This window comes from Pinus tabuliformis, chromosome 1_2 (genome assembly GCF_031772625.1).
Source record: "Pinus tabuliformis cultivar Carrire ecotype Pingquan chromosome 1_2, CPIR1, whole genome shotgun sequence".
In the NCBI taxonomy this organism is placed as follows: domain Eukaryota; kingdom Viridiplantae; phylum Streptophyta; class Pinopsida; order Pinales; family Pinaceae; genus Pinus; species Pinus tabuliformis.
This window is the reverse complement of record NC_142298.1, coordinates 1,212,748,561-1,212,773,345: the sequence shown is the minus strand read 5'-3', so window position 1 is coordinate 1,212,773,345 and position 24,785 is coordinate 1,212,748,561. Positions and strand designations below refer to the sequence as shown.

Below are 24,785 nucleotides of genomic sequence, written 5' to 3'. Positions count from 1 at the left end.
GTCTCGCATCTCCTCGGCCTTCTTCTGCTTGTTGGTCTTCCCTTTCTCTGGTTCAGGTCCTTGGGTCCATGTAGCTTACTCATCCTGCTGACTCAAATCTTCGCTGAATGCCACTGTGATAGTGGCAATAATGGCGGGTCGATGCAGCGTGCTGTGAAAACGAAACTGGGTAGTGTGGTAAGAAGAGTGAGGGGGGTCAGGAGGACCAGTCGTTTGGGTGGCAGCGCTCGCTCTTCTGGCCTCATAAGCCTGTGCCCGACCTCTGCCGCTGTGGGTATTCGGGTATCTACCAGAGAGATGACCTCTAGACTGATCAGAAGAAGGGGAGGAGGAAGGGGTCTCCGGTTCAGGGGTGGGCGGCGAGGCTGAGTGAGTGCTACGACCGCAACTGCTACCGCATCTGCTATGCATCCTATAGCGAAGCCACGTCATTGCGTGTCGGGCAGGTAGGTGATCAAATATTTGGGCTGGGATGACAGTGGTATATTCAGAATGAGTAGTTGGTGAGGTAGAGTTCACTTTGGGATTACTGATGTTGTTTAGCCTGGATGCAGAGGTGTTCTGGGTGGCATTCAAAACGCAGTGAGTGGTTTGGGTGAAATGGATGCCATTTCCCAAATACATGTAGCTGAGAAGCCAACAACGTCGCCCTGTGATTGTGCGGGTGTTCGGCTCCTCAACTCAAGGGGGCAAGAGTATCTAAGCAGGGAGGGGGAAAATGAATTATGGCCAGCGTTTGCCATGGCCTTAAGCCTGCTGCAGCCATCTCGACCTGAGCACCAGATTAATGGTGCTTTCAGGTTGACAATGTTGTGCCATAAATTGGCATGGAGGAGGACACGGGTGGCCATGTGGCTCGGCCGCCTACTATTCTCCTGTCTTATCTTCATTAATTTCCAATTAATCACACGCATCTAGGTGCGCCCCATCACTTTTTACTAATTCCTTGTATTTTTGTAAATGGGAAACATTGGTAATAATATTGCATGAACCTGCATGAAGAGTTCGATCACTATCCACCCCCAAATTTGCCAGGAGATCCGCCACTTTATTGCCATCTCTTCTTATGTGTTTGAAAGTAATTGCTCTGTTATTGGTGAGCCAATGTTCTATGAGCTCTAACCTTTCTGCTAGTCACCAACTGCTGACCACATTGTATGCAGGGGTCCCTTGCAAAATCTGTTTGGCCAGATTGATTACAATCTAAGAGCCGCCTTCGATAACTAAGGGAAAGAATCTTTGTTGTTGGGCTAAAAGAAGTCCTTGCCACAACCCTTCTAGCTCTGTTGAATTGTTCGTATCCCATCCAATTGAGCCTAGAAAAATTAAAAGTGGTTTGCCCTTGTGATCTCGAAATATTCCTCCATATCCTGCTCTGCCTAGGTTGCCTTTGGAAGCTCCATCAAAGCTTAATTGTATCATATTATGTGGCGGAGAATTCCATTTTCTTGGGGAAATGTGGTGAAAAGAGGATCTAGTATGTTTGGCCTGTACCTGATTCATCCGCAGGTTCCAATTCGTCCATATATTTTGTTCCTGTGGAAGGGATGGAAAGTCCTCTTCATTCCATGTTTGGAGTATTAAGGTTTCCTGAATATTATTACAAAAGCTGCTCCATACAACTTCTAATGGTGTACATTGATCTTTAAAGATGCGGCGGTTCCTTTCTTTCCATATAAACTACATGAGAAGGCCTGGAATGATTTTCCACAAAGAGTTGAGCAGTTTGCTTTTATACGAATTGATTGCCCATCTACGAATGGTGTTGGTAATATCTTCTTTATCTCTTCATTCTTTTGGCATCGAAAAATCACTTTTTCCCAAAGTTTGTTTGCCAATTCACAAGTGTGCATGAGGTGCTAAATGGTTTCTTCCTATTGTTTACAGTTGGGACATATGGAGGGTCCATGGAAACTTTTTTTCCTTAAATTATCCCATGTGAGTATTTTTTTTTGGCATACCAGCCATAGAAAAGTGGATACCTTGGGCCAAATATTGGGTGACCAGACTTTATCCCATATAGGATCCTTGACTGTTTGATTTCCAATTATGAGTTTGTATGCCTCCTGAGTGGTAAAGGTACCTCTTGCATTATAGCCCCATCGTATTTTATCCTTCTTGTCAGAGAAATGGATTTTCCTGTTATTAAGCTCTATGTCCAAATCCTTATGTGTAGATTCAGTTCCTTGCCTGATAATATGTGTTGAGTTTATCCATTGTCTATAGTATTGAATGAGGGTGGGCTTCCAATGTTGGCTGACTTTATCCATCTGATGCTCTTCCCAATCCTGTGTTTGACAAGGTCTGATCAGGTTACTTAATTTTGGCCTTTGTTGCCAAGAGTCACCCCAGAAGTGTGCATTATTGCCAAACCTTATTTCCCAGAAACTGCGCTGTTGGATTATAGCTTTGTGCTGACTTACTGCATTCCAGATTAAATGTCCTTTTTCCACTTCTGTGAGTCTAATTAACTCATTTGTCAGGTGGTTTTTTGCATATTTGGCAGTCCAAAGGATTTCCCAAGGTGTGTGCAGTGCAGAAATCCATTTCCACCATAATTTTGTGCCCATGACTACATTGTTATGTTGAGGGTCTCTGAGTCCAGTGCCCCCTGATAATTTTGGAAGGCACACAGTTGACCATTTGACCAGTGCCCATTTTCTGTTTTGTCCCAAGGAACCCCATAAAAAATTCCGCTACATATTTTTTATTTTCTTAAGCACCCATTTTGGTGCTGCCAAAACAGATAAAAGATAAAGATTGATAGATTGCAGGATGGCTTTGATTAAAACTAGGAGACTGGCCATATTGAGTGCTCTGAAGGTCCAGGATGAAAGGCGAGTTTCAAATTTTCTAGGAGCAGTTTCCATGAGGAATGCTTTAAAGCAGAATCAGTCATGGGGGCACCCAGATATTTGGAAGGGAGAGAGGTGACTGTGAATCCAAAAATATGTGCTATAGAAGATTGAGTGATGGGGGGTGGGGGGGTGAGGGGGTGGGGGGGGTATGAAAGAAAAATATTTGGGATTTGACATTATTAATGCTGGCTCCAGATGCTTCAGAGAACTCATTCAGAAGGGATTTGAATCTAAGGGCTTCTTGAACCAAGGGATGTCCAAACAACATATTATCATCCACAAATTGTTGATAGGTGAAAGCAGGGGTATTGGGGAATGAAATTCCTCTGAGTTGCTATGATTGTAGAGCATTTTTTATACTTCTCCCTAGCCCTTCCGCCATTAAGACAAAAATAAAGGGGGAAAGAGGATCCCCTTGACGGATGCCTCTGGAGGGACAAAAGGGGTTGGTAGGTATGCCATTGATGAGAATGGAGAACATAGTAGAGGTTATCAGACTCATGACCCATCTAATCCAAGGAGGAGAGAAGCCAAAATCTATCAGCATCTTTTGGATGAAAGTCCAACTTAACTTATCGAAAGCTTTTGAAAGGTAAATTTTTAGGAGCATACCTGCTATTTTGAGATGCTTCAAGGAGTGTATGATCTCATGGGCAAGTAGGATGCCATCTGTGATTTTCCTTCCTTCCACATATCCCGATTGTTCTGCCGAGATTAGCATAGGTAACAGCGGCTTCAGACGAGAAGCTATGACTTTAGATATGATTTTGTAAATTACATTACAGAGAGAGATAAGCTTGAATTTGTCTGGTGTAAGATATTTCTCTTCTTTAGGTATAAGAGTAACGAAAGTTTCATTCAGAGTGGGAAGCATCCAACAAAGAGTATGAGACTTTTCAACTACATGCCATACCTCCTCTTTAATGAGATCCCAGAAGTAATGGAAGAAGTTGGAGGTGAAACCATCTAGACCAGGTGCTTTTCCTTCCTTGAGCTGTCGCATTTCCAATTCGACTTCCTGTATGGAGATCAGAGTAAGGAGTAGCCGATTATGTTCTTCTCTTATAATTCTTCGGATGTTCTGAATAATCTTCTCTATAGCTGGTTGTCAGTCAATTTGTGGTTCTTGATGCACTTTTTTGAAATGAGTAATCAGCTCTTGTTCAATATGCTCATGCTTTTCCAATCACTCTCCTTACTGATTCTAAATGTGAGTGATATTGTTGTGCATCCTTCTCTGTATGGTGGTGTGGTGAAAAAAATTTGTATTTTGCTCTCCCTGAGCCATCTGACTCTAGATTTTTGTCTCCAAAGTATCTCCTCCTGCTTTTCTCTTTTTTTAATCTGATTCTGAAGGTGTTTTTCCTACTCTCAGAGGGCTTCCATTCTTCCTTTTGTAATGATTGTCTACTGGATGCTTCGCATTTCTTGAGCTAAAGCATTCTGAGCCTGAAAGATATTTCCAAAGGTTAGTTGGTTCCATTGCTTGATGTTCTATTTGAGGTATTTGAGTTTTGACTGGAATTGAAACATTTTTTATCCTTCTAAGGACTGAAGCTTTTCCATGCGATTGGACCAGATTGCTGAAGTCAGGATGCATCAGCCAAAAGGCTTCAAAGTGGAAGGGTCTTCGAGTGATGTTCCCAGGTCTTTTCCATTGAAGTGAAGTGGGCCAGTGATCTGATCCAGCAAGAGGTAAGATCAAGGCTAAAATATCTCCTCCAAGATGTATGGAATTGTTTGAAAGCAGAAATCTCTCAAGTCAGGAGGCGATTTGTTGGGTGCCGGTTCTTCTATTATTCCAAGTGTGAATGCCATTGTTGAATGGCATGTCAACAAGCCAGTTGCTCTGTATGAAATTCTTTAGATGGGTATTGTCACTGTCCAATTTTTTTTTGCCTCCTCTTTTTTCTTCCAATTTGGTAATCATATTGAAGTCACCTCCTGCTATCCACAGCGGATGTGTTCTGGTGGAGTTGAATAGTGTTAGTGTATTCAGTATTGCTAACTTATTTGCTGCTTCCTGGGGGAAGTAAACATTGTTGAGGTGACCATGTACATTTGTCCCTAATATATGGAAAGTGGTTTGAATGAAGCGATGACTTGCATGGATGTTTGTGAGCGTGATGGTTCGTTCATCCCATGTTATTGCTAATCCTCCCGAGGCTCCTAAAGCGTCCACCTTCACTTGTCCTTGGGGTACTTTTGCTTATAGGTCCTTCCTTTTGGTCTATGTAATGCCCCTGCCACTTTCCAGAGAGAAGTCCTTAGCATCTTTTCAAAGCTAGTCCATGATGCAGTACAAATTTATATGGATTATTTCTCACCCTATGGGTGTGATTTCCACGAGGATCTCTCTAACCTGGGAAAGGTGTTAAACAAATGCATTGAAATGAATTTATCCCGTAGTCCCGAAAATGTGAATTCTTGATGACTACAAGGACTGTTCTAAGTCACTCAATATCCCAGGAAGGACTGCAAGTAGACGCAAATAAGATAGCCATCATCAAAAGGGTCCCTACTCCACAAAAGCAAAGGGATGTCAGAAGTTTCTTAGGACTAGCCAAACACTATAGGAGATTTATAAAAGATTTTAGCAAGTTAGCTTCTCCCTTATTTGGGTTATTGGCCAAAGACTCTGAATTTTTATGGTCAAAAAGATGCCAAGAGGCCCTGGAAACCCTAAAGGATAAGTTGACTACTACACCTATTCCCTGAGGCCCAAATTGGGCTCTTCCTTTTCACATTCATGATGATACTTCTCACAAAGCTATAGGAGCAGCTCTAGGCCAGATAGATGACAAGATACCTTATGCCATTTACTTCATCAGTACGAATCTGACGAAATTTGAGTTAAACTACATAGTAACTGAAAACGAGCTCCTAGCTGTTGTCCATTCATTGAATAAATTTAGACATTACATTACTAGTTACCAGAAATTTGTACATACCAACCATGCTGCATTAATATTTGATGAACAAACCTAATGTAAATGCCTGGATTATTAGATGGTTACTTTTATAGCAACAATTTGATCTAACTGTTATTGACAAGCTTGGAAAAGAGAATGTAGTTGTAGATTTTTTATCCAAATTGACTTTGCCTATAGGGGAGGAAGGAATGGTTGATGATCAGCTACCAGATGAACATTTATTCACCACTTTAGTTCTCTCCCCGTGGTTTGATGACATATAAAACTACTTGGTATCTGCACAGTTCCCTCCGAATTTGTCCTCCAAGGAAAAGAGGAAAATCATAAGAAAAAGTGCCCCATTCACTTGGATTAGGGGCAATCTCTTCAAGCTAGGTTGAGATCAAATTCTAAGAAGATGCGTCAAGGAGGAGGAGGTTATTGACATCCTTCTGGCCTGTCATGATGGGCCTTATGGAGGTCACTTTCCATCCAAAAGAACACCATTCAAGATACTACAAGCTGGTTATTATTGGCCCACTCTCCACCAAGATGGAAAAAGGTAACCAGCCAATGCAATTGGGGCCAAAGGATGGGGAAGCCTACCCCGAGGGATGAAATTCCTTTGCAACCTCAAGTGACTTTCGATCCTTTTGACAAGTGGGGCATGGATTTCATCGAGCCCATTGACCCTCCATCCAGATAGAAGAAGTACATCATTGTGTGCACCGACTACTTAACAAAATGGGTTGAATCCAAAGCTATCAAGGTAGCAACAGAAGAAAAAGTGGTTGAATTCGTGAGGGAGAATGTGTTTTATAAGTTTGGATACCCCATAGAGTTGGTCACTAATCAAGGGAGTCAATTTACATCTCACATGATTGAAAATATGTTAAGACAGCATAAGATCAAGCACAGAAAGTCCACTCCTTACCACCCACAGGCTAATGGGCAAGTGGAAGTTACCAACCAAGAATTGGAAAGGATTTTGACCAAGGTGATTAACAACAGCAGAAAGGATTGGACAGACAAATTAGTTGAGGCCACCTGAGCCTACAATACTACTTGGAAGACCACCATTGGCTTCACTCGTTATGAGCTATCCTATGGGAAGAAAGCCCTGTTGTCCATTGAATTTGAATACAACACCTTAAGGATGGTAGCACAACTAGATATAGATGTCACATGGGCATAACAAGAAAGATTACTCCCACTGAATGGGTTAGATGAATTTAGGAAGCAGGCCCTCCTATACACAAAAGTGACTCAAGCACAAAGGAAAATCTAGCATGACAGAAATATCAAGGACAAATTGTTTCAAGAAGGCGATTGGGCCTTGTTGTATGACTCCTAGTACAAAGATTTCAAAGGAAATTTAATGACCAGATGGTTGGGACCATATGTGATAGAAAAGTGTCATGACAATGGCATTGTTCAAATAAGAACCATCGATGTAGAAGGTATCCCTTTGCATGTCAATGGGTACAGGTTAAAGGTCTACAAAAAGCCCTTATCTAAGTAGGAATTCATCAGTAGCATCAACAAGGCAGTGATGGTGATTGAAGAAGCCTCAACTTCCACCTCACCAAGTTCTTAGAAAAAAAAACTAAAGGGACCTAGGTGAAAACCTCCATGAGGCACCTGAGTCCAACTTTTGGGTTGAAAACCTCTTGAGGAAGCCCAAGAGTATTAAAAAAAACAAAAAAAGAACGAAAAATAAAAGATTTTTGGGTGAAAACCTCTTTTGAGGCACCCAGGGCAGGCAACAAGGATTAAAACCTCCTTCAAGGTAGCCTAGTTGTCTTTTCATAAAAAAAAAAGAGAAAAAAATGAAAAAATAAAAGAAATAAACATACAAAAATAACAATTATGTTTTCTCATGTTTGCAAGAAGATGATAAGCACAGGATACAGAGGATAGAGGCCCTAACACAAACCATGTTTTCCTTCATCCGTCTCATCTCCTCCATACTCCCCATGTTCTTCCATCCATACTCAACTCCAGATTCCAATTCCAAGAAATTCTGTGTTTTCTATAGGATTCCCTGTAATACTACAAGAGTTTCATGTAGGTTTTACTGGAGGCCTTGAAAAAGTATAGGAAGGGAAATCCTATGGAAAAATGGTGACATGAGCCTGTTTTTGGTTATGAAAAGAGCCATTGACCTCACCACACCCTCCATGACCATGTCACCCCTGTATCCATCAAGAAAAATTAAGTTAGAAAACATAAAAGGAAAAAAGAAAAGAGGAATAAAAGAAAAAGAAAAAACATCAAAAAAATAAATTGCAACAGCAGGATACCTCGTCTGCTACTCCATAACCACATCCTCCACTCATTCCAATACCCATTCAACTTCAATACAAGGAAGAGATGTGAAAGTTCAAAGAAAAAGGCAACTACAGGACATCCTGTAGATATCCTGTGGGAATTCCTGTAGTAGCCTATTTCACAAAATAGGCCACAGGAACTCCAACCCACCTTTAGCACAAGGACTACAAGGATGAGGAGGCTTCTCCAGAGCTTAGCAGCAAAAAAAGCTAGCACCTGTGCATTAACAAAGGAACAACTGATCAACAAAAGAAGAAGAAAAAACATAGTTGAAGAATATGCAGCTAGGTCAAAGAACAACGAATTAGCACCACTCTCCAACATGCATCAGCAAAAAAGGACCAACAGGTATGTCATCTCACCAATACTCCCTCATAGGTACGAATATGATTAAACTATAGGAATAATGGAGGAAGTTGATTTTATAAGTGAAGGTGGCCAGTTAACTTGGCCACCCTCGGTCAGATAATGAGAAGAAAAAGGATTAGTCAACTCCACATGTCGCAAGGTCACATCAAAAAAAATGGGAATGAACCAAAAAATGTGGTTAAGTTACAGAGAGTGAAAGTGGGAGATGATTATGAGGAAAGGTGATATGATGAACCTGTAGTGGGACCAACGGTCCAAAAGGAGGTATTTGTACTCGGCCAGCCAGCACATCACCAAACAAAATTAGCCAGAAATAGAAATAATCACTGACTCCCATGCAAAGTATTGGTTATTTCGAAATCTGAAGGCAGAGGAAACTTCGAGTCATTGAAGGAAAGTGTTACTCTTGACATCCCCGCAGTGACAACCTACAGGAAGCAGCCAACACCTATAGGAAACAAGAGCACCTACATGAAAGCTACAGGATACTAGGAGAATTACCACACAAAGTTGCAATTAAACACCGAGGGCAATCAATTCAAGATTTCTCATCACCAGGGCATAGAAAAGAGAGGTAGGTGCCACACCTTCTTTGTTTCTCGTTTAAAACAAAGAAATCCTCGTTTTTTGAGTATTTGCAATATGCATAAAGGTAGAAAGAATTATGTGAAGGTCAATGAAAGATACATCATCATCTACCAAAGTTATTAAACTATATCCACCCAAACCTCACTCAGACAAGAATTTCTAGAAAATATGACAGGACTTTTCAACAAAAGGGAGCCCACCAACACATCTAGAATACACCAGCATCCTCATGTGGTATAAATATTTACAATGCATCAATGGATGGGGTTATTTGAGCTACTGAGGGCATCCGACGATGATGTGGCTAGATAATTTGCAATTTCACTCATACCTCTCACTAGAGCCAGTGCCACTGCTGTAGTGAAGGGTTTGTTAGTAGCAATTACCCCTGAGAGTATTAGTAGGATAATTGCACTCCCCCTAAGGTTGCAGTGGAGAAAAGAGGAAAAGACTAACAACACTCTTGCAAAGAAGGGTTTTTTCTTGGAAGTAGAAGAACCAATTGAAGACAAACATGGGGTTAGAAGGGAAAGCATTCAATATCCTTGGAATGAAGTAAGTTACCACATCATCAAGTATATTTCCTGTGAAGGTAGATACAGTGAAGTGTATGGGTATCATTTTAGACTCCTCCATGAACTAAGATTTGGAGAGGAGACACCTCCTCATAATAGGCTTAGTGCACCTTATTTTCTATTATAATAAATAATAGACATGAGCATCAAGGTACAAGAAGGAAAACATCAACAACTAGCACATCATGGGTTGATTAAACTCATCCTAGAAGATGCTCTAAACAATTTAAGAATCCCTATTGCATGGACAAAATTTGTAGACATGTAGGAAGAAGGAGCAATTTGACCCCTTGAGTATGACAGAATCCCTACTTCTAGTGAGGGAGAGGATCAAAAAGATGAAGAAACAGAGGATGAAAAAGAGGAAGAAATATAGGACGAAAAAGAGGATGAAGAAGAAAATCAAAAATAGGATGAAGAAGAAGATGAAAGAGAGGATGAAAAAGAGGATGAAGATAATTTTGAAAAATAGAGCAGGGAAGATGAAGAATCACCAAGGGTTTCTCCAGAGCCTACAACGAAGGAGGTAGCAGTTACTCTAACTTCCCTAAGTACACCTGTCAAATCAAAGGGAAAGAGACAGACGAAAACTCCACTTTATTTCAAGACAAGGAAGAGCACCCAGATTAAACAAGGGAGACCTCAAACCCCTACCAAGACCCCAATTTTCATAGAGGACTCACCAAAACAACAAGAGAAAATAACCCTTCTAGGGAAGATGGAAGAAGAAGGAAGCTCAAAACAATATTCTCCTAAGTCACCAATCACTTATGTTAGGAGACTTGCCACCAGGTCAGCCTCAACAAAAGGGAAAGGTATCCTATAGGAAACATGGTTAGAACTGCAGGAAGCAGAAATGGTCCTACAGGAAACCCCTATCAAAGCTACAGGAAACATAGAAAAAGATATCACAAAAGGATGTAGGGCAAAGGGAAGGAAAAGACACAGGAGTTACTCAAGAAAAAATAGAGGAAGAGGCGCAAGAGCTGAAGGAGCCTAGTCCACAGCCAAACCTCAGCTCCTACTATAGATTCATTGAAGGAGGTAAGGTGATACCACAAAAAATTTCCATTCCTATGTTCTTTGAACTTGAAAAAGAGAGAGCAAGGACACATCGGTGGATGCAAATTGCTAAATCAAAAGGGGTGGAGGATGTAGGCCACATGGAAGAGAAGCTGCAAGAAATGGGCAAAGAACTAAGTAGCATAAGAGACAGGGAAACAATGATGAAATCTCAATTAGAGGCTAAGAACACATGGATAAGAAAGAAGCTACAGGAAAAGGAAGGCCAATTGGAAACTATGGAAAGTTTATCCATGGAGGCAATTCAATGCAATATTCCAGCAAAGTCATATGACTTATACTTCAAAGAATAGTAGCGGCAGTTTCAGATAAAAACCCTAGCACAAAGAGGAACTATGCCTTTCCAAGACTACATACAATTCATTGACCTCTGTGATCAAATCACCCTGGAGGATAGAGAAAATATATCAGAGTTCTACCTACACAATTTAGCTCTGACAGATTTAAATGTGTGGGACCCCAATCCAAAGTTAGGGGACTTACAACTAAATGACTTGGCATCTTGGATGATTCATGAGGAATCCAGAGTTGCAGAAATGAAAAGGATATTGGTAAGAGAAGAAGTAGAACCCCTTTTCATCAGAGCAAAATAGTCTAACTCAATTGTTGTCATCAGCACTCACAACCTCATTGCAAATGATCCCAAGCTTGCACCACAATACCTTGTTGCACAAGAAAAAGCAGTCACTCATTTTGAAGACATGTTAAGATTGCTAGGAGATGAGAGCTAGCAAGACTGCCAAAGGAGATGGAACACCTTACCCTACAACCTAAAGATCAAAGAATCCAGATATAATGAGGGATGCACTAGAAAGAGTCCCAATGTATAAGCAAACATTACAAAGACTCAAAGTCAACTGGATTGGATTGAAACTCAGCCCACCATTTCTTTTAGGTATGTTAGAGGGGAGAAAGGAAGAAGAAGAAAGAAAGAAATGGGAGGAGAAAGAGAGGAATGTAGGGTTTTATCCACAAGCAGAAGAGACTACAACAGAAGCCTAAAATGTCAGGGAGGCCACCAAAGCAATGAAAGACATGGACATAGATTGAGTTGCTCAGAGGATGAGCAACATTTTCAGTAGGGGGTGATGATGAGTCTCATCAATGGGTAAATTATATGGACCTTAATGCCCCTCTAGAGCACTAAAACCAACTTTTATCATCATTATTTACATGTTTTAATTATGTTTTGCTTAATTAGGAGAGTAAAGATGAGATGTTATGTCTAGTGGTCTAATGTGCATTGATTGCAAGTTTTGGAGAAAATTTTGGCTAATTAAAGTGCAGGAACTCGAATGGAGACAAGAAAGAGGAATTCTAGGAGACAGGATCCCCCTCCTTAACTCCTCACTCACTCGAAGATTCCTCAATCAAATCTCATCAGCTCGGAGTTGTAAGCAGCCAAGTCATGAAGTTCATTAGAAGCCAAGACAGTGACAATTGAAGACCAGTTGATCTCAAGATTGGAGCCAAGCCTCCCTAAATTTAAGGAAGTTATTTGTAACTTCAGTTGTATAAATCAAGAGGCCTAGAGCCTCATTAGGATTCAAATTTTGTGTTCAAGATTTCTAAGCAGTTTTCGAGTTGAAGCATTGTAACCAAGCACTCTTATGTATTTCTGATTTTTTTTAATGAAAATGAGCAACATTCCCCTGATCCAACAGTGAGTTGACTCAAAGGGTTGAATATCTTGGGTTAGGGCCCAACCCTAGCAATAGAGGTTCCTCTTGTTGTATATGTATGCTTAGGTTATACTCATAGTTAGTTGCTAAACTGATTTTGGTGTTGTCAATTTGCAAGTATTGGTAGATTTAATTAGTTTGCTTCCATTTGTGGATAGTTCTAACAGTAGCATTATAGTGATAAGAAGATATTCCAAAAATGATGACAACAAGTGGTTTTCACCTCATTTCTCCCTTTCAGGGATCATGGTTTGAGGAACACTTCCCATACAGCCCAAAAAGACATAATTCTTGGTTTTTGTGTAATCTAGGGTTTTCCTACTAATCAAGTCATTATTTTTTAGTTTCATAGGATAAGTTTCAATTGGTATTTATGAACTCTTAGGTTTTGCACTAATTTCATATCGCTTTCATATTGGTTTCAAGCACTTCCATGCATGAACTTAGCAAGTAAATGGTGATAACTTTGTTTTCTTCTATTTTGAATGAATCCTTCTTGTTTTTTATGAATTTATGTATAAATGCCAAGAATGATGTGTGTTTTTGCAGGAGTTCCTAAATTACAAGGAGACCTTATCTCATTAGCCTCAGCAAAGCCATATCAACCCATGATTTCCAAAATTCACTAAGGTCTCTATTTGAATCCTTGTCTTATGAGGAAAACTTGCCATTTCTGTTGAGAAAATCCAACCATGTTAAAGCTTTAGCTTGAGTTCTAAGTAAGTGCCTACCACTCTCATGCCTTAACCCCTCCTTATTCACCCTTTCCAAGCTCCATCCCACCTTCTATACCATTCTCTAAGCTTTTGGCCTGTTCCTATACTAAAACAAGGGATAATGTAGGTGAACTTGTACTTCCAATAGACATCCTATAGGAAAACCTATAGTAGCCTGTTTTGAGCCCAAATTGAGAAAAACCATCACTAAAGTCAGGATTAGGCCCCTACTTTCCCTCCAAGCCATCTAAACCATTGTACTCCTCTTCCTCCTCATTTGTCTCCCCTGCCAAAGAACCAAGAAAAATTAGCATTTACATTTTTCAAACAAAAAGATAAAAAGGAAAAAGAAATATTTAATATTTATTCATGCACACAGCAGTTAGTAATCTCTAGATTAGATTTGATGCTTAGATTAGTTAAAACCTCACATGTGTTAAAGTAGGGTTCTTTTGCAAGCAAAGTATGTTAGCAAGTAGATAGAGGATTTCATGTTATTTTGCAAGCATTTCTTTCAATCTTTCCTTCTTGCAGTAGACAACAGTTCTCTTCACCTAATTAGGGTAAATTTCCCCTCTCCAAGTTGGTAATCAAACTTCTTCTGGTCAATAGAAAGTTGGTTTTATAAACCCTAGTGGTCTATCGCCCCAACTCAGTAGTGAAAAAGAGTAGACCAACATCTATTTGTGTATAGAGCACTATCACCTCCAAGTTTGTATGAAGCCCGGGTTGATGAAGTAAATTCTGGCAGCCCTAGGAGTTGCATCATCCTTGTTGCAATATTGGTGCTCATCACCCACCATCATAGTTGGTAGAGGCCATGATGAATAACAACAAACATAATGTGTCATCCACCAATGAGGAAATAATGACCATGCCTTCACAATCATTGTATGTAACATTTACTGACGAGTGTATTATAATTAATATAATACTCTTTAACTAAACCCTTTCAGTTTTAGGTAAGGATCTAAAAACTACTATAGTTGTGCTTAACAAAAGCGAGAGAAATGTCTTATATGAGAATTATGATCCATTGACGATGTGCATGACACATGAACCCTCTAACGAACTACTTTGGAAGACCTAACAATCCAGAACAATTAACCAGTTTTTGAAATGATAAGTTGAGGAAAAATAGCCTTCCCTATAATCACTTTATCTTTGCATAGTAAAATCAGCAACAAACTAAAAGTAGCATTTTCATTGGGACAATATATCTGCAAACCCGTAATGCCAGCTTCAACCATTCAGGATACAAGACATAGCAATACTCAATAAGTTACAAACATCAAACAATACTGCAACATATCAAAACTCTTGTCAAAATAATCCCCTCAAATTCAAGCAACAACATTCCTTGTGCTATACCATATGGAAATCTTAGGATAATGGGTGACTCCAAGCTTAAGGGAAAACATAAAATAATAAGATGAAAAACTCAATACTGCTACCCAAATCATCGACAGAACTATACATGCAAGATCTCAATTTGTATATGTTAATTTTCAATACAAATAAATAAAACTAAAATAAAATTATTGGTCATTACTAAAGTTTTCTAATTCATGTAGGGAGTCATCTAATATCATGAAATACAAAATACGATTATCAAAGGCTCACATCAAAAATACAAAATAGTGCTTTGGCATGATATATAAAATTAATTTCATCTTAAAAGATAGGCTCACATCAAAATCCCAATTCCACATAAGCCACAGAAGCCACCAACTATGGTAGCCAAAGAAGCCACAGAAAAACCCTACATCCATAGAAGCCACAAAAAAACCCCAAATCCCAAATATCCCATAAAACCCTTAACTAGTGGGAAAGCCCCAAATTTTATCTCAATTGAAGCCATGTAAGCCATAAAAGCCACCAATTTTGGTAGCCACAGAAAAAATCCTACATCCAAAGAAACCCCTGAAAACCCCCAAATCTAAAATATCTCATAAAACCCTTTAACCAATGGAAAGCCCCCAAATTTTATCTCAACTTAAGTCATTGAATCCACAGAAGCCATCAATTTTGGCAGCCACAGAAAAACCTTGCGTCCAAAAAGCCACAAAATCCACATAATAACCCACAGAAGACATAAAAAAACCCCAAATCCAAAATATCCCTTAAAATGCTTTAACTAGTGGAAAACCCCCAAATTTTATCTCTACCTAAGCCACATAAACCACCAATTTTGGTAGCCATAGAAGCCATAGAAAAACCCCAAATCCTAAATATTCCATAAAACCCTTTAACCAGTGGAAAACCCCCAAATTTTATCTCAACCTAAGCCACAAAATCCACCAAATTGAAGCCACAAAAAACCCTACATCCACAGAAGCCACAAAAGCTACAGAATAACCCACAGAGGCCATAAGATGGTGTGAACACTGAGCAAATTGATGTGTTGACAAACACAGTTGTAGGTATGGCTAGCAGGATGAAGAATCCTACCAGAGAATAATGACACCAACCTCCAAATGTTTTTTGCAGTGAAGTGACAATTGTGTCTAGTGTTGGGTCAAACAGGATCGAGCAAGCGAGAGAAATCGAACAAAGTTCCCGCCAATTCCAAACTAGAGTTGATGACATAGAAACTTGCAACAATGTCGTGCAACCTAAGAAACAAAACCCTTTAATGTGCCCACACACCATCTTTGTGGCCGAACAACACACCACTACAGCTAAACAACACAACTCCGTAGACATGTCATTATGCGCGAGAAACATACACCAAATAAACCAAAAATGAACACCTCACACAAAGGACCTAGTGGAGAAAAAAAACAGGTTTTGGGCTTGAAAAATAATGAACGAGAAGGCAAACAACCTCCAGAAGTGGCCCATACAATATCCCTAAATGAAGACATGGAGGTGGTCTCCATTAGGCGAAGGAGACATGTGGAGGAGCGAGATGGACATGTGGTGTATAACTTATTCGGCCAGCTAGGTGTCATTGTATGTCCACGTAAGGAGGTCACACAACTACTAGCCTCCCTCCCCTATTTCTTATCTAAAAATTAGTTGAAGAAATTTTCTAAAATGATTTTAAGGGATTTCAATTAGGAATCTCCAATCCAATTTAAGTCGTAAAAAACACTTAAGTTGTAGATGCTTTTATGGGAATGAGTTGCTTTGTAGATTAAAAATATAATTACGTTGATAGGCGTACTTATTTCAACCTCTGGATGTGGACTTCGAGAATTTGAAATTTTTTGTGGATGAATGCACAAGATTAAATGTTAGCCAAATATTCTTCGTTGAATAACCTAATTGACGATAGTGATTTCAGTGAGGGTTATCAAAGGGTTGTCCCTTTCTCGCTACAAACACTTTAATGAATATTATAATAAATATTTAAGTGGTTAGGTGACGTGTGAGTGGCCAGGGAAATTGGTTCATTACTAACATCCTTGGAAGTTTAGTGAATTGTCAATGCTTTGTAATTACAAAGGATACATGTGTCTATAATCACAATCACATTTTACATACATGTGTCTATAATCACAATCACATTTTAGAATCAACTCTCCACCTATCAAACACTCATGAATCAAATAGGTATCACGTTTCAAAAGCAACTCTTCACTTGTCAAACGTACGTGAATATGGTAGGTAAAAAAAATTCCCAACATTTTCAAATTTTACTTAAAATAAAATACCTAATTTCGAGCACAAGAAACTAATTACTTCAATATTTTTTATTTTTTTATAAATATATGTAATATTATTTTTTTATTTTTTTTTATTATTTCATTTTATTCTATTATATATATATATATATATATATATATATATAATTATTTTTCATTGTTATTCTCTTTTATTTAAACTATAATTGACTTTAGAGAGTGTAATAATAGGTATGTGTTTACTGAACGTCCACAAATATTACATCGTTTAGGTTGACCTATGAATTTTATAATTTTAAATTTCTAATTACGTTATATTAATCACATTAGTATTATGTTAGTATTATGTTAGTTTATGTATATTTAAAGTTTGTGGGTAGAGGATAATATATGTTTCAATGATAATATAATTCTTATTGTATTTCGAGTTGTTTTTAGTGTGATTTTTTAGAAGTTTTTTTGGTAGGTTTTTCTGGTCAAATTTCTCTAAAATCCGGAGCAATTTATTGAAATCACAAGCTTGATGGGTAACCCCTTCACAATCAAAATGCCCTAAAGATTTTTCAGAGTGTTAAAATCCATATATAATCAAAAAAACCAATTTTAATAACACAAATTAAGATTTCACCTCAAATTTTTCCATAAATTCAGGCACCAAAAAAAATCCAAAAAACAATACTAAAAACAACTCCAGCGAATTTAAGGCCCTGTACATACCCGGCCCTGTACATACCCGTTATAGTTGAACGAAGTCCAAAATCCACACGCCATATATATGTGCGTTAGGGTGAGCCAACCTACTTTCACCGAACTCAAAGCAATGTAGCATGGAAATGAACGACACACATGTATCGCTATAACCACTTAACTAGGGATACCCAACCTCAGAGAAGTTGCCTATTATAATCATATGGCGGGTGTGGAAATCTTCCCCTTCAGGGCTACTCAAGGAGCAGTGGGCCCATGTGGGGACAATTCATTTTTTAAGTATTATATTAATTGAAGTTTAGACTATAAATTTATTCCAAGATTGAATCTCTCCAAAGGCCCATATTTGTATTAACGAGTATATCCATATCCATGCAATGAATATAATTGGATGTTAAATATTTTATATTGGTTAAAAATTTGATTTAAAATAATGTTATTAGTATAATAAAACATGTATTTAATAAATATAATAATATATTAAAATTATTCCTAGATCAAATATTAAGATTTATTTAATTAATTTATCTTAAATTAATTAATTAAAAAAATGGTATATCAATACATGTTATATTGTGCATATGATATTTAATAATTCGTGATATTAAATGAGAGCTATTTACAATTTAAAAATTTCCATGATAAAATAGAAGTAAATTTGATTTTAAATATGGTAACACCTCATTAAAAATCATCTCATAACTATTTAAACCACTCATTTAGCTCTTCTACTATTAGTATTTAGAAATTTCCATGATGATGGATCCTTGTTGGGATTTGAAACGTTACAGATTATGGTTATTACTATGGATTCTCCAAAATTAACTCAAAAAAATGAACCACGGACCTCTAAAATCTAATATGATAACACATTTTTATTTTTAAGATATCTATATATATATATATATATATATATATATATATATATATATATATATATATATATATATATATATATATATATAACATCACGCAGGATGTTCATTTATAGTTATTCTATTTATATGTACATATTGCCACGCAGGGCTCTGTTAGAGAAGATTTTGTCCACTGTATACAAAAAACTATTCAAAAATAACAAAAAATTTGTCAGATATTGCAGCTCATGGGCTAGCCGCCCTATGGTAATGTGGGTCTATATAAGGTCGATGATAGTATTGATATGCATTTGTCCTGCGCTGCTCCTGGATCATCCACTCTCCTCGGGGGAGTGTCGTGGCCTCCTTGGAAAGTTGGTCGGCACTGCTGTTGTGTTCCCTGTAGATATGATTGCAAGTGATGTCAATAAAATGTGCCTTCAATATATTTATTTCATCCAATATGTTACTGAGTGTATGTGTGTGGCAGACAATAATATTGTTGAACCAATCTATGATGATCTTCGAATCTCCAAAAATATGAATGTTCATGCAATTATGTCCCAATGAAAAATGCATGAGATGACGAAGAGTGATGAGTTCAGCGAAATTGTTTGAGCCCATCCCCAGACCCATCCGGACTTTATAGAAGTGTTGTTCGCTGATGTATAAGATAAAACCACCCCCGCACCCCTGCTGCTGGGCAGCACCATCAAAAAAGGCCCATGGGGTACTCTTATCGATATGCGGAGGGTCGCGGGGTCTTCGAGTGCGTGGTTGGGGAGGTTCAGGCATGTCATTATAAGCCGATATGATAAGAGCAGATAGATGCAGCCAGCTCAAAGGTTTATCATCAAATATGGTCTGGTTCCGAGCCAACCAGAGGTACCAGCTAATAATAATGGGGAGACTCTGTAGTTTAGTTCCTTTGTGTCGGTTATACCATGATTCCCAAGCTCTGTTAATATCATCGCCTTCCCAAGAGCCCGAAAAATGTATAGATGCGGATACGGCTTGCCACAGGTTCATCAAGGCTGTGCAGTTCAGGAACAGGTGAAGAATCGATTCTGTTGCGCATTTACATAGAGTGCACCAGGTAGGCCCGTAAATAGCTCTGTGCATAAGGTTTTCACCTGTGGGAACTATACCTTTAAGAATACACCAGAAAAAGAGTTTTGTCCGTGGAGGTGCAGTGAGTTTCCATATTGCCTTCCACTAGAATGAGATCAGATACGGTACCTTATGAGAGATCAGCGCCAAATAGCCCGACTTTGGTGTATATATTCCATTCTCATATTGATGCCAAATAAGTTCATCCAGACCCTGTTTGATTCTGATGTGAGATTCTGACAATGCGCTTATATAATCAGTCCATTCCTGGTGCCAGCGGGGTGGTAGATTGAGCTGAAGTGCAGTTTTCCAGCGTTGTTCGAATATGGATGTATTGAGTGGATTTGCAATGTCAGCTAGAACTTTGATCTCGAGTGAATTTAGGTGTTGTATGAGAGCTTCGGATAATAGGTGTCTGCCTCCACACCCGTTCCATGGGTTTGTACCAATACGAGCCAATGTTCCATCGTTAATTTTCCATACCAAGTTTTCCCTGATGAGAGGCATGGAGTTTAGAAGTGCTTTCCATACAGATGAGATGTCGGATTTGGGCCAATTTGGAAGTCGGATCCAGTCCATTATGTGCAGAGGCCAAATATATTTGTGATATGTGATGTTGGTCCAGAGGTTATGACCTGTGAGTAATTTCCACCCCATTTTTGCTGCAAGAGCTTGTGCAAATGTGGGCAGGTCTTTTAATCCCCAGCCTCCCCATTTTTTGGGCAGCGCTATCTTCTTCCATCCCACCCATGCGAATATCCATTTGTCCTGGTTCCCATTACAAAGATATTTGTTGCATAGTTGATGTAACCGTGCCAAGATGTTTCTCGGAATCCATGCAAGAGCCATCCAACAGACCGGTGTTGCCTCCAGAACAGATTTAACCAATACAAGTCAACCAGCTCTGGATAGATATCGGTGACTCCATATGTTGAGCCGCTTTTCCAGTTTTGAGACGAGCTAGATCCAGTCAGCTATCTTTTGGCTGACAGGCTTGATCCAGAAACCTAAATGCTTGAGACCTCGATCTAAGGGATTAATGCAGAATGGGAATAGTTGTCGAGCAAATTGGGACTCATGGATAGAAGTTCTGGAAAGAATGATTGATGATTTTCAAGCATCCCAGTGGTAGATGAAAAAAGGGAGAGGATTTTAGAAAATGTACGAGAATCCCTGATGCTACCATCAAGGAAAATCATGACATCGTCCACAAATAGAAGATGGGTGAGAAAGCAATCATCAGATATTTTGAGTCCACAAAGATCCCCATCTCTCTTAGCAGAAGCAATCAATCGACTCAGACCATCCATGACAATCAAGAAAAGAAGGGGAGACAGAGGGCAGCCCTGTCTGAGGCCTCTTTCAGAGTGAAAAAACTGAGATGCCGACCCATTGATCAGAACACTGAAGGTGGGGGTGGTGATGCAAGCCATGATCCAGGTGATGAAATTGTTGGGGAAGCCCAGATGGATGAGGAGCATCTTGATGTAGAGCCAGCTGACACGGTCAAAGGCCTTAGCCAAATCGATCTTTAGGATAATGGCCTTATGGTGTCTGGTCCAAATGGAGTGAAGGGCTTCTTGTGCCGAACCGATGGCTTCATGGATCTGACGATGATCAAGGAAAGCAAATTGTTGAGGGGCAATATGACGGGATAGGATGGGTCGGAGTCGATTTGCAATGATCTTGGAGATGATCTTATAGAGCACATTGCACAGAGAAATGGGGCAATAATCATCAAAGGAGGAAGGGGAGTCCGATTTGGGAATAAGGGCTATGAATGTCGAATTGATGGCATTGTAAAGTGACCCAGATACCCTGCATTCCTCCACAACCCTTAGTAAATCATGGCTGAGAAGTTCATAGAATGCAATGTAGAATTCAATGGTCCAACCGTCCGGACCCGGGCTTTTTTCCTTCTTGAACCATTTTAAAGTACCCTCAAGTTCCCCAGGTGTCACTGGATCATATAATGCCTCCGCCTCATCCTCATTTACAAACCTGGGGAAGTGTCCAACAATGTTGATAATATCTGCAATATTCGAGCCAAGAGGTTGTTTGTAGAGATTCCTGAAGTGTGAAGATCCCAGGTGTGAGAGCTTGTTGAAAGAGTCTGCCAATCCACCCTCTGGCAATGGGATATTCTAGATGGTGTTTTTTACCTTTCTACCTTTTGCATAGTTATGGAAGAACCGAGTGTTGTCATCTCCTGCTTTTAACCAAATGGATTTGCTACGAAGACGGATGGACTCCTCTCTATCTTTTAGAATCTTAGACTTTTGGTTTTCTAGATCCACCAGGTGGGCTTTGTCCTCAGTTGTGGCAAACCCTAAGCCTCTTTCATCCAATAGTGAGGAGAGTTCTGATTCAATGAGCAGGAGGGCTGAGTTTTCCTTTTGGAGTTTATCTTTTGCCCATTTGATAGAGAGGTGCTTGAGCTGAGATAGGTTAGAGCAGAAACCTTTTGCCAAGGATTCTGACCTATCAATCGGGTTTGCAGTCCAAAATTCCTTAACCATATTGATATATGAAGGATCCTGAAGCCAACCGTGATTAAACTCGAATGGAGCTTTTGGCTTTTTGTAAGGTCCCAGTATCTCCAGGTATATGGGGTAGTGATCAGAAATGCCTCCTGTGCTGACCCATTGTTTGTAGAAATGCAGCTGTTGAAAGAGTGGACCTTTCATGATAAATCTGTCAAGTCTGCGGGCAAGTGCTGCTTCTCCAATTCTTCTGTTCCTCCAAGTAGGGAGTGGTTTGTGCATAGGGACATCAATCAGGTTATGTCTCTCCAGAAGGTCAGACATATAACCTGTGATCGAGTCTACTTGAGCCATGGATCCGCAAGATTTGCCATATCCCATGGAGAAATTTAAGTCACCCCCAATAATGATGTTGTCAGCAGAGACGATGGACAGTCCCAGCAAATGATGCCAAAATTTCTCCCTTTGTTGACAGGGGTCGTAGATGTTAATAACCCTAAGGTTGTACCCTAGGTCGGTCGAGAATAGGTCTACGTCCATAAACCCCTGTCCTCCCTTGGTAGCTTGAGCTTTGATGGTTGATGGATTTTAGCCTATCGCGAGATGTCTACATGAACAGTCTAAAAAATTCTACGCAGAGCTAGCTTCTTGGAGGCACTAGCCAAGCCTCTACAATTAAAAGAAAGGCACTTCATGGAGGGAGATTGCCAGGGGTGTTCGTGCTCTAAGTACTCCGTCAATAGTGGATTGGCGACCAGAGGCCACCTCCGCTCCAGCACGCCTGATGGCTTTAGACATGATTGATTTTCTCCCTCGGGCAATCAAGGGAGTCAACCCGGAAGTAACAAGACCCAAACCAGCAATTTTTAAATGGGATCCATAGGGATGATTGCGAGGGCAGAGATTATAATAATGCATGGACCCCCGTGTTGAAGATGGAGATGAGGAGGGCGAGGGAAGAGAATGCAAGGAGGGGGCCGATGGAGCATAGACAAGGGAGGTGGTTAAAGTGCAATATGCAATAGACATCGATGGAATATGCAATGAGGAGCAAGGAGAAATACAAGTTAAAGGAGGAGAGAGAGATGTACCCGAAGCAATGGCTACCTCAGTAGCAGCCTGAGATCTGGTGACCGGCGGCGAGAGAGTTCTGCGAATGATGCCTGATACATTTGGATGATTGATGATGGGCGGTCCTGGCACCGGTGTACACAGGGTGGCTGGCAAGATAGTCCTCGAAGGTACATTTGATGGCGCAGGTGAATCCTCCGGTTTCTTGTTGAGGGGGCAGTCCTTGAATATATGCCCCACCTTGTGGCAGTGGCGGCATCGAAATGGAACCCCTTCATAGTCCAATATCTGCACTCTTGTGAATTTTCCCCAGTGCAGGGTAATCTTCTCCTCCAATCCTTCTCGGGTATCCAAGTATACCAAGATGCGCACGAGGGTTCTATTCCTTGACTCTAAGAAGGTTCGATCATGGTCAAGATATGACCCCAGAGCATTCCCAATACGAATGAAGACCTCCTCACACCAGTACTGCAGAGGGAGTCCAAGCAGACGAACCCACAGTGGACCAGCCCCAATTTGTTCTCTCTCTGAATCAAAAAGAGGGCTCCATCTCTTTAACAGAATCGGTGCCATCTCAATGTGCCCATATCTAGCCAGCACCAAGTCTGTATAGTTCTCCTTTGCGAAGTGTAGGGAAAACCAGCCTCTAGGTAATACTTGCACCTCACGTAATTCCTTGAGGACCCCTCCCCAGATTTCCTTTACCCATTGGGTGAGCCGGGTCACCGAGTATGCCCTCCCGCAGACATGTCCAACAAGAATGGTGTTCGCCATGATAGTTGCTTCCCCAATAGTAGAGGTATCTCCAGAACGAATCGAGATATCTTTTGATGTCGCTTTAACACACTTAGTTATTTTATTCCCAGTACGCAGTGCAAATGGGTGATCCACTAGAGGATCCGGGGTGCCTTCCAAATGGATTGATTTTGCAGGCCGAACCCTAACTGTCAGAGTCTCAAAGCAGCCTGAAGGCGAGTGAAGGGAAGATGGAGGGTTTGCAACTGCCGAAAGAGGAGGACCCGAATATGTCGCGGCGAGGAAGGTAGAGTTGTGCGGATGCGGATCAAAATAGGGTGACGGAGGGATAATGGTCGACAGGAAGTGAAGGGTCCCAAGAGACAGGGGGGGAATATCCAAAGCAGGGGAACCCCGGGGGGAATTTCCGGCAGGGTGATGAGCACGATGATCTAGCAGAGTTGCCACCGGAGAGGAAATAGACGACAAAGGGTTTGATGGACGGCTAGGGCCAACTTTAGCTTATGAAAATTTAGGGCACCCAAATATCACCTGATCAGGATGCGGATCTTCTGTATAATCAACCTCCTCCTTTGTTTCCATTAATTCACCCAAATTAGCTGAAGACATCTTGATAGCAACAGTTGGACCTGAAAAAACGGGCTGGATAATAGCTAACAGGCAGTAACAGGTTCGCAGGAAGAGTGGTAACAGGTTGCAGTGAGGGGGTTAACCAAAACCCTTACGGTCTACCGCGGAGCGCTCCATCTCATGCTTTAAGTTTATATATATATATATATATATATATATATATATATATATATATATATATATATAACTTATTCATTAATTTATTAATAATTTAATAATAATAATAATCCCCTACAATTTTATTTCCAAATTGTTACAAGTCAAACATTGTTGCACATTATCATCATATAAAGATTGTAGGGAAACTACCTGTGAAGGTTACTTGACCTCGCAATATGAAGCAGTTAGCATATTTGGGGACAGTTCATTTTTTAATTAATCAAAATCTCATATTATAAATTTATTCCTTCTATGCAATTATTTTGCT

General features: G+C 39.9%; 1 protein-coding gene across 1 annotated transcript; it reads right to left on the bottom strand.

Annotated features, from left to right (window-relative positions):
* Positions 1-21,562: 21,562 nt before the first annotated feature.
* On the bottom strand, positions 21,563-22,255 carry LOC149210624 (uncharacterized). The gene has a single exon (XM_089399027.1). It carries the CDS (start codon positions 22,253-22,255, stop codon positions 21,563-21,565), a length of 693 nt encoding a protein of 230 aa, XP_089255153.1.
* Positions 22,256-24,785: the final 2,530 nt, after the last annotated feature.

Excerpts from the sequence above, each read along its gene's own strand:
- LOC149210624 (XM_089399027.1), bottom strand. The coding sequence starts at position 22,255 with ATGGCTCAAGTAGACTCGATCACAGGTTATATGTCTGACCTTCTGGAG.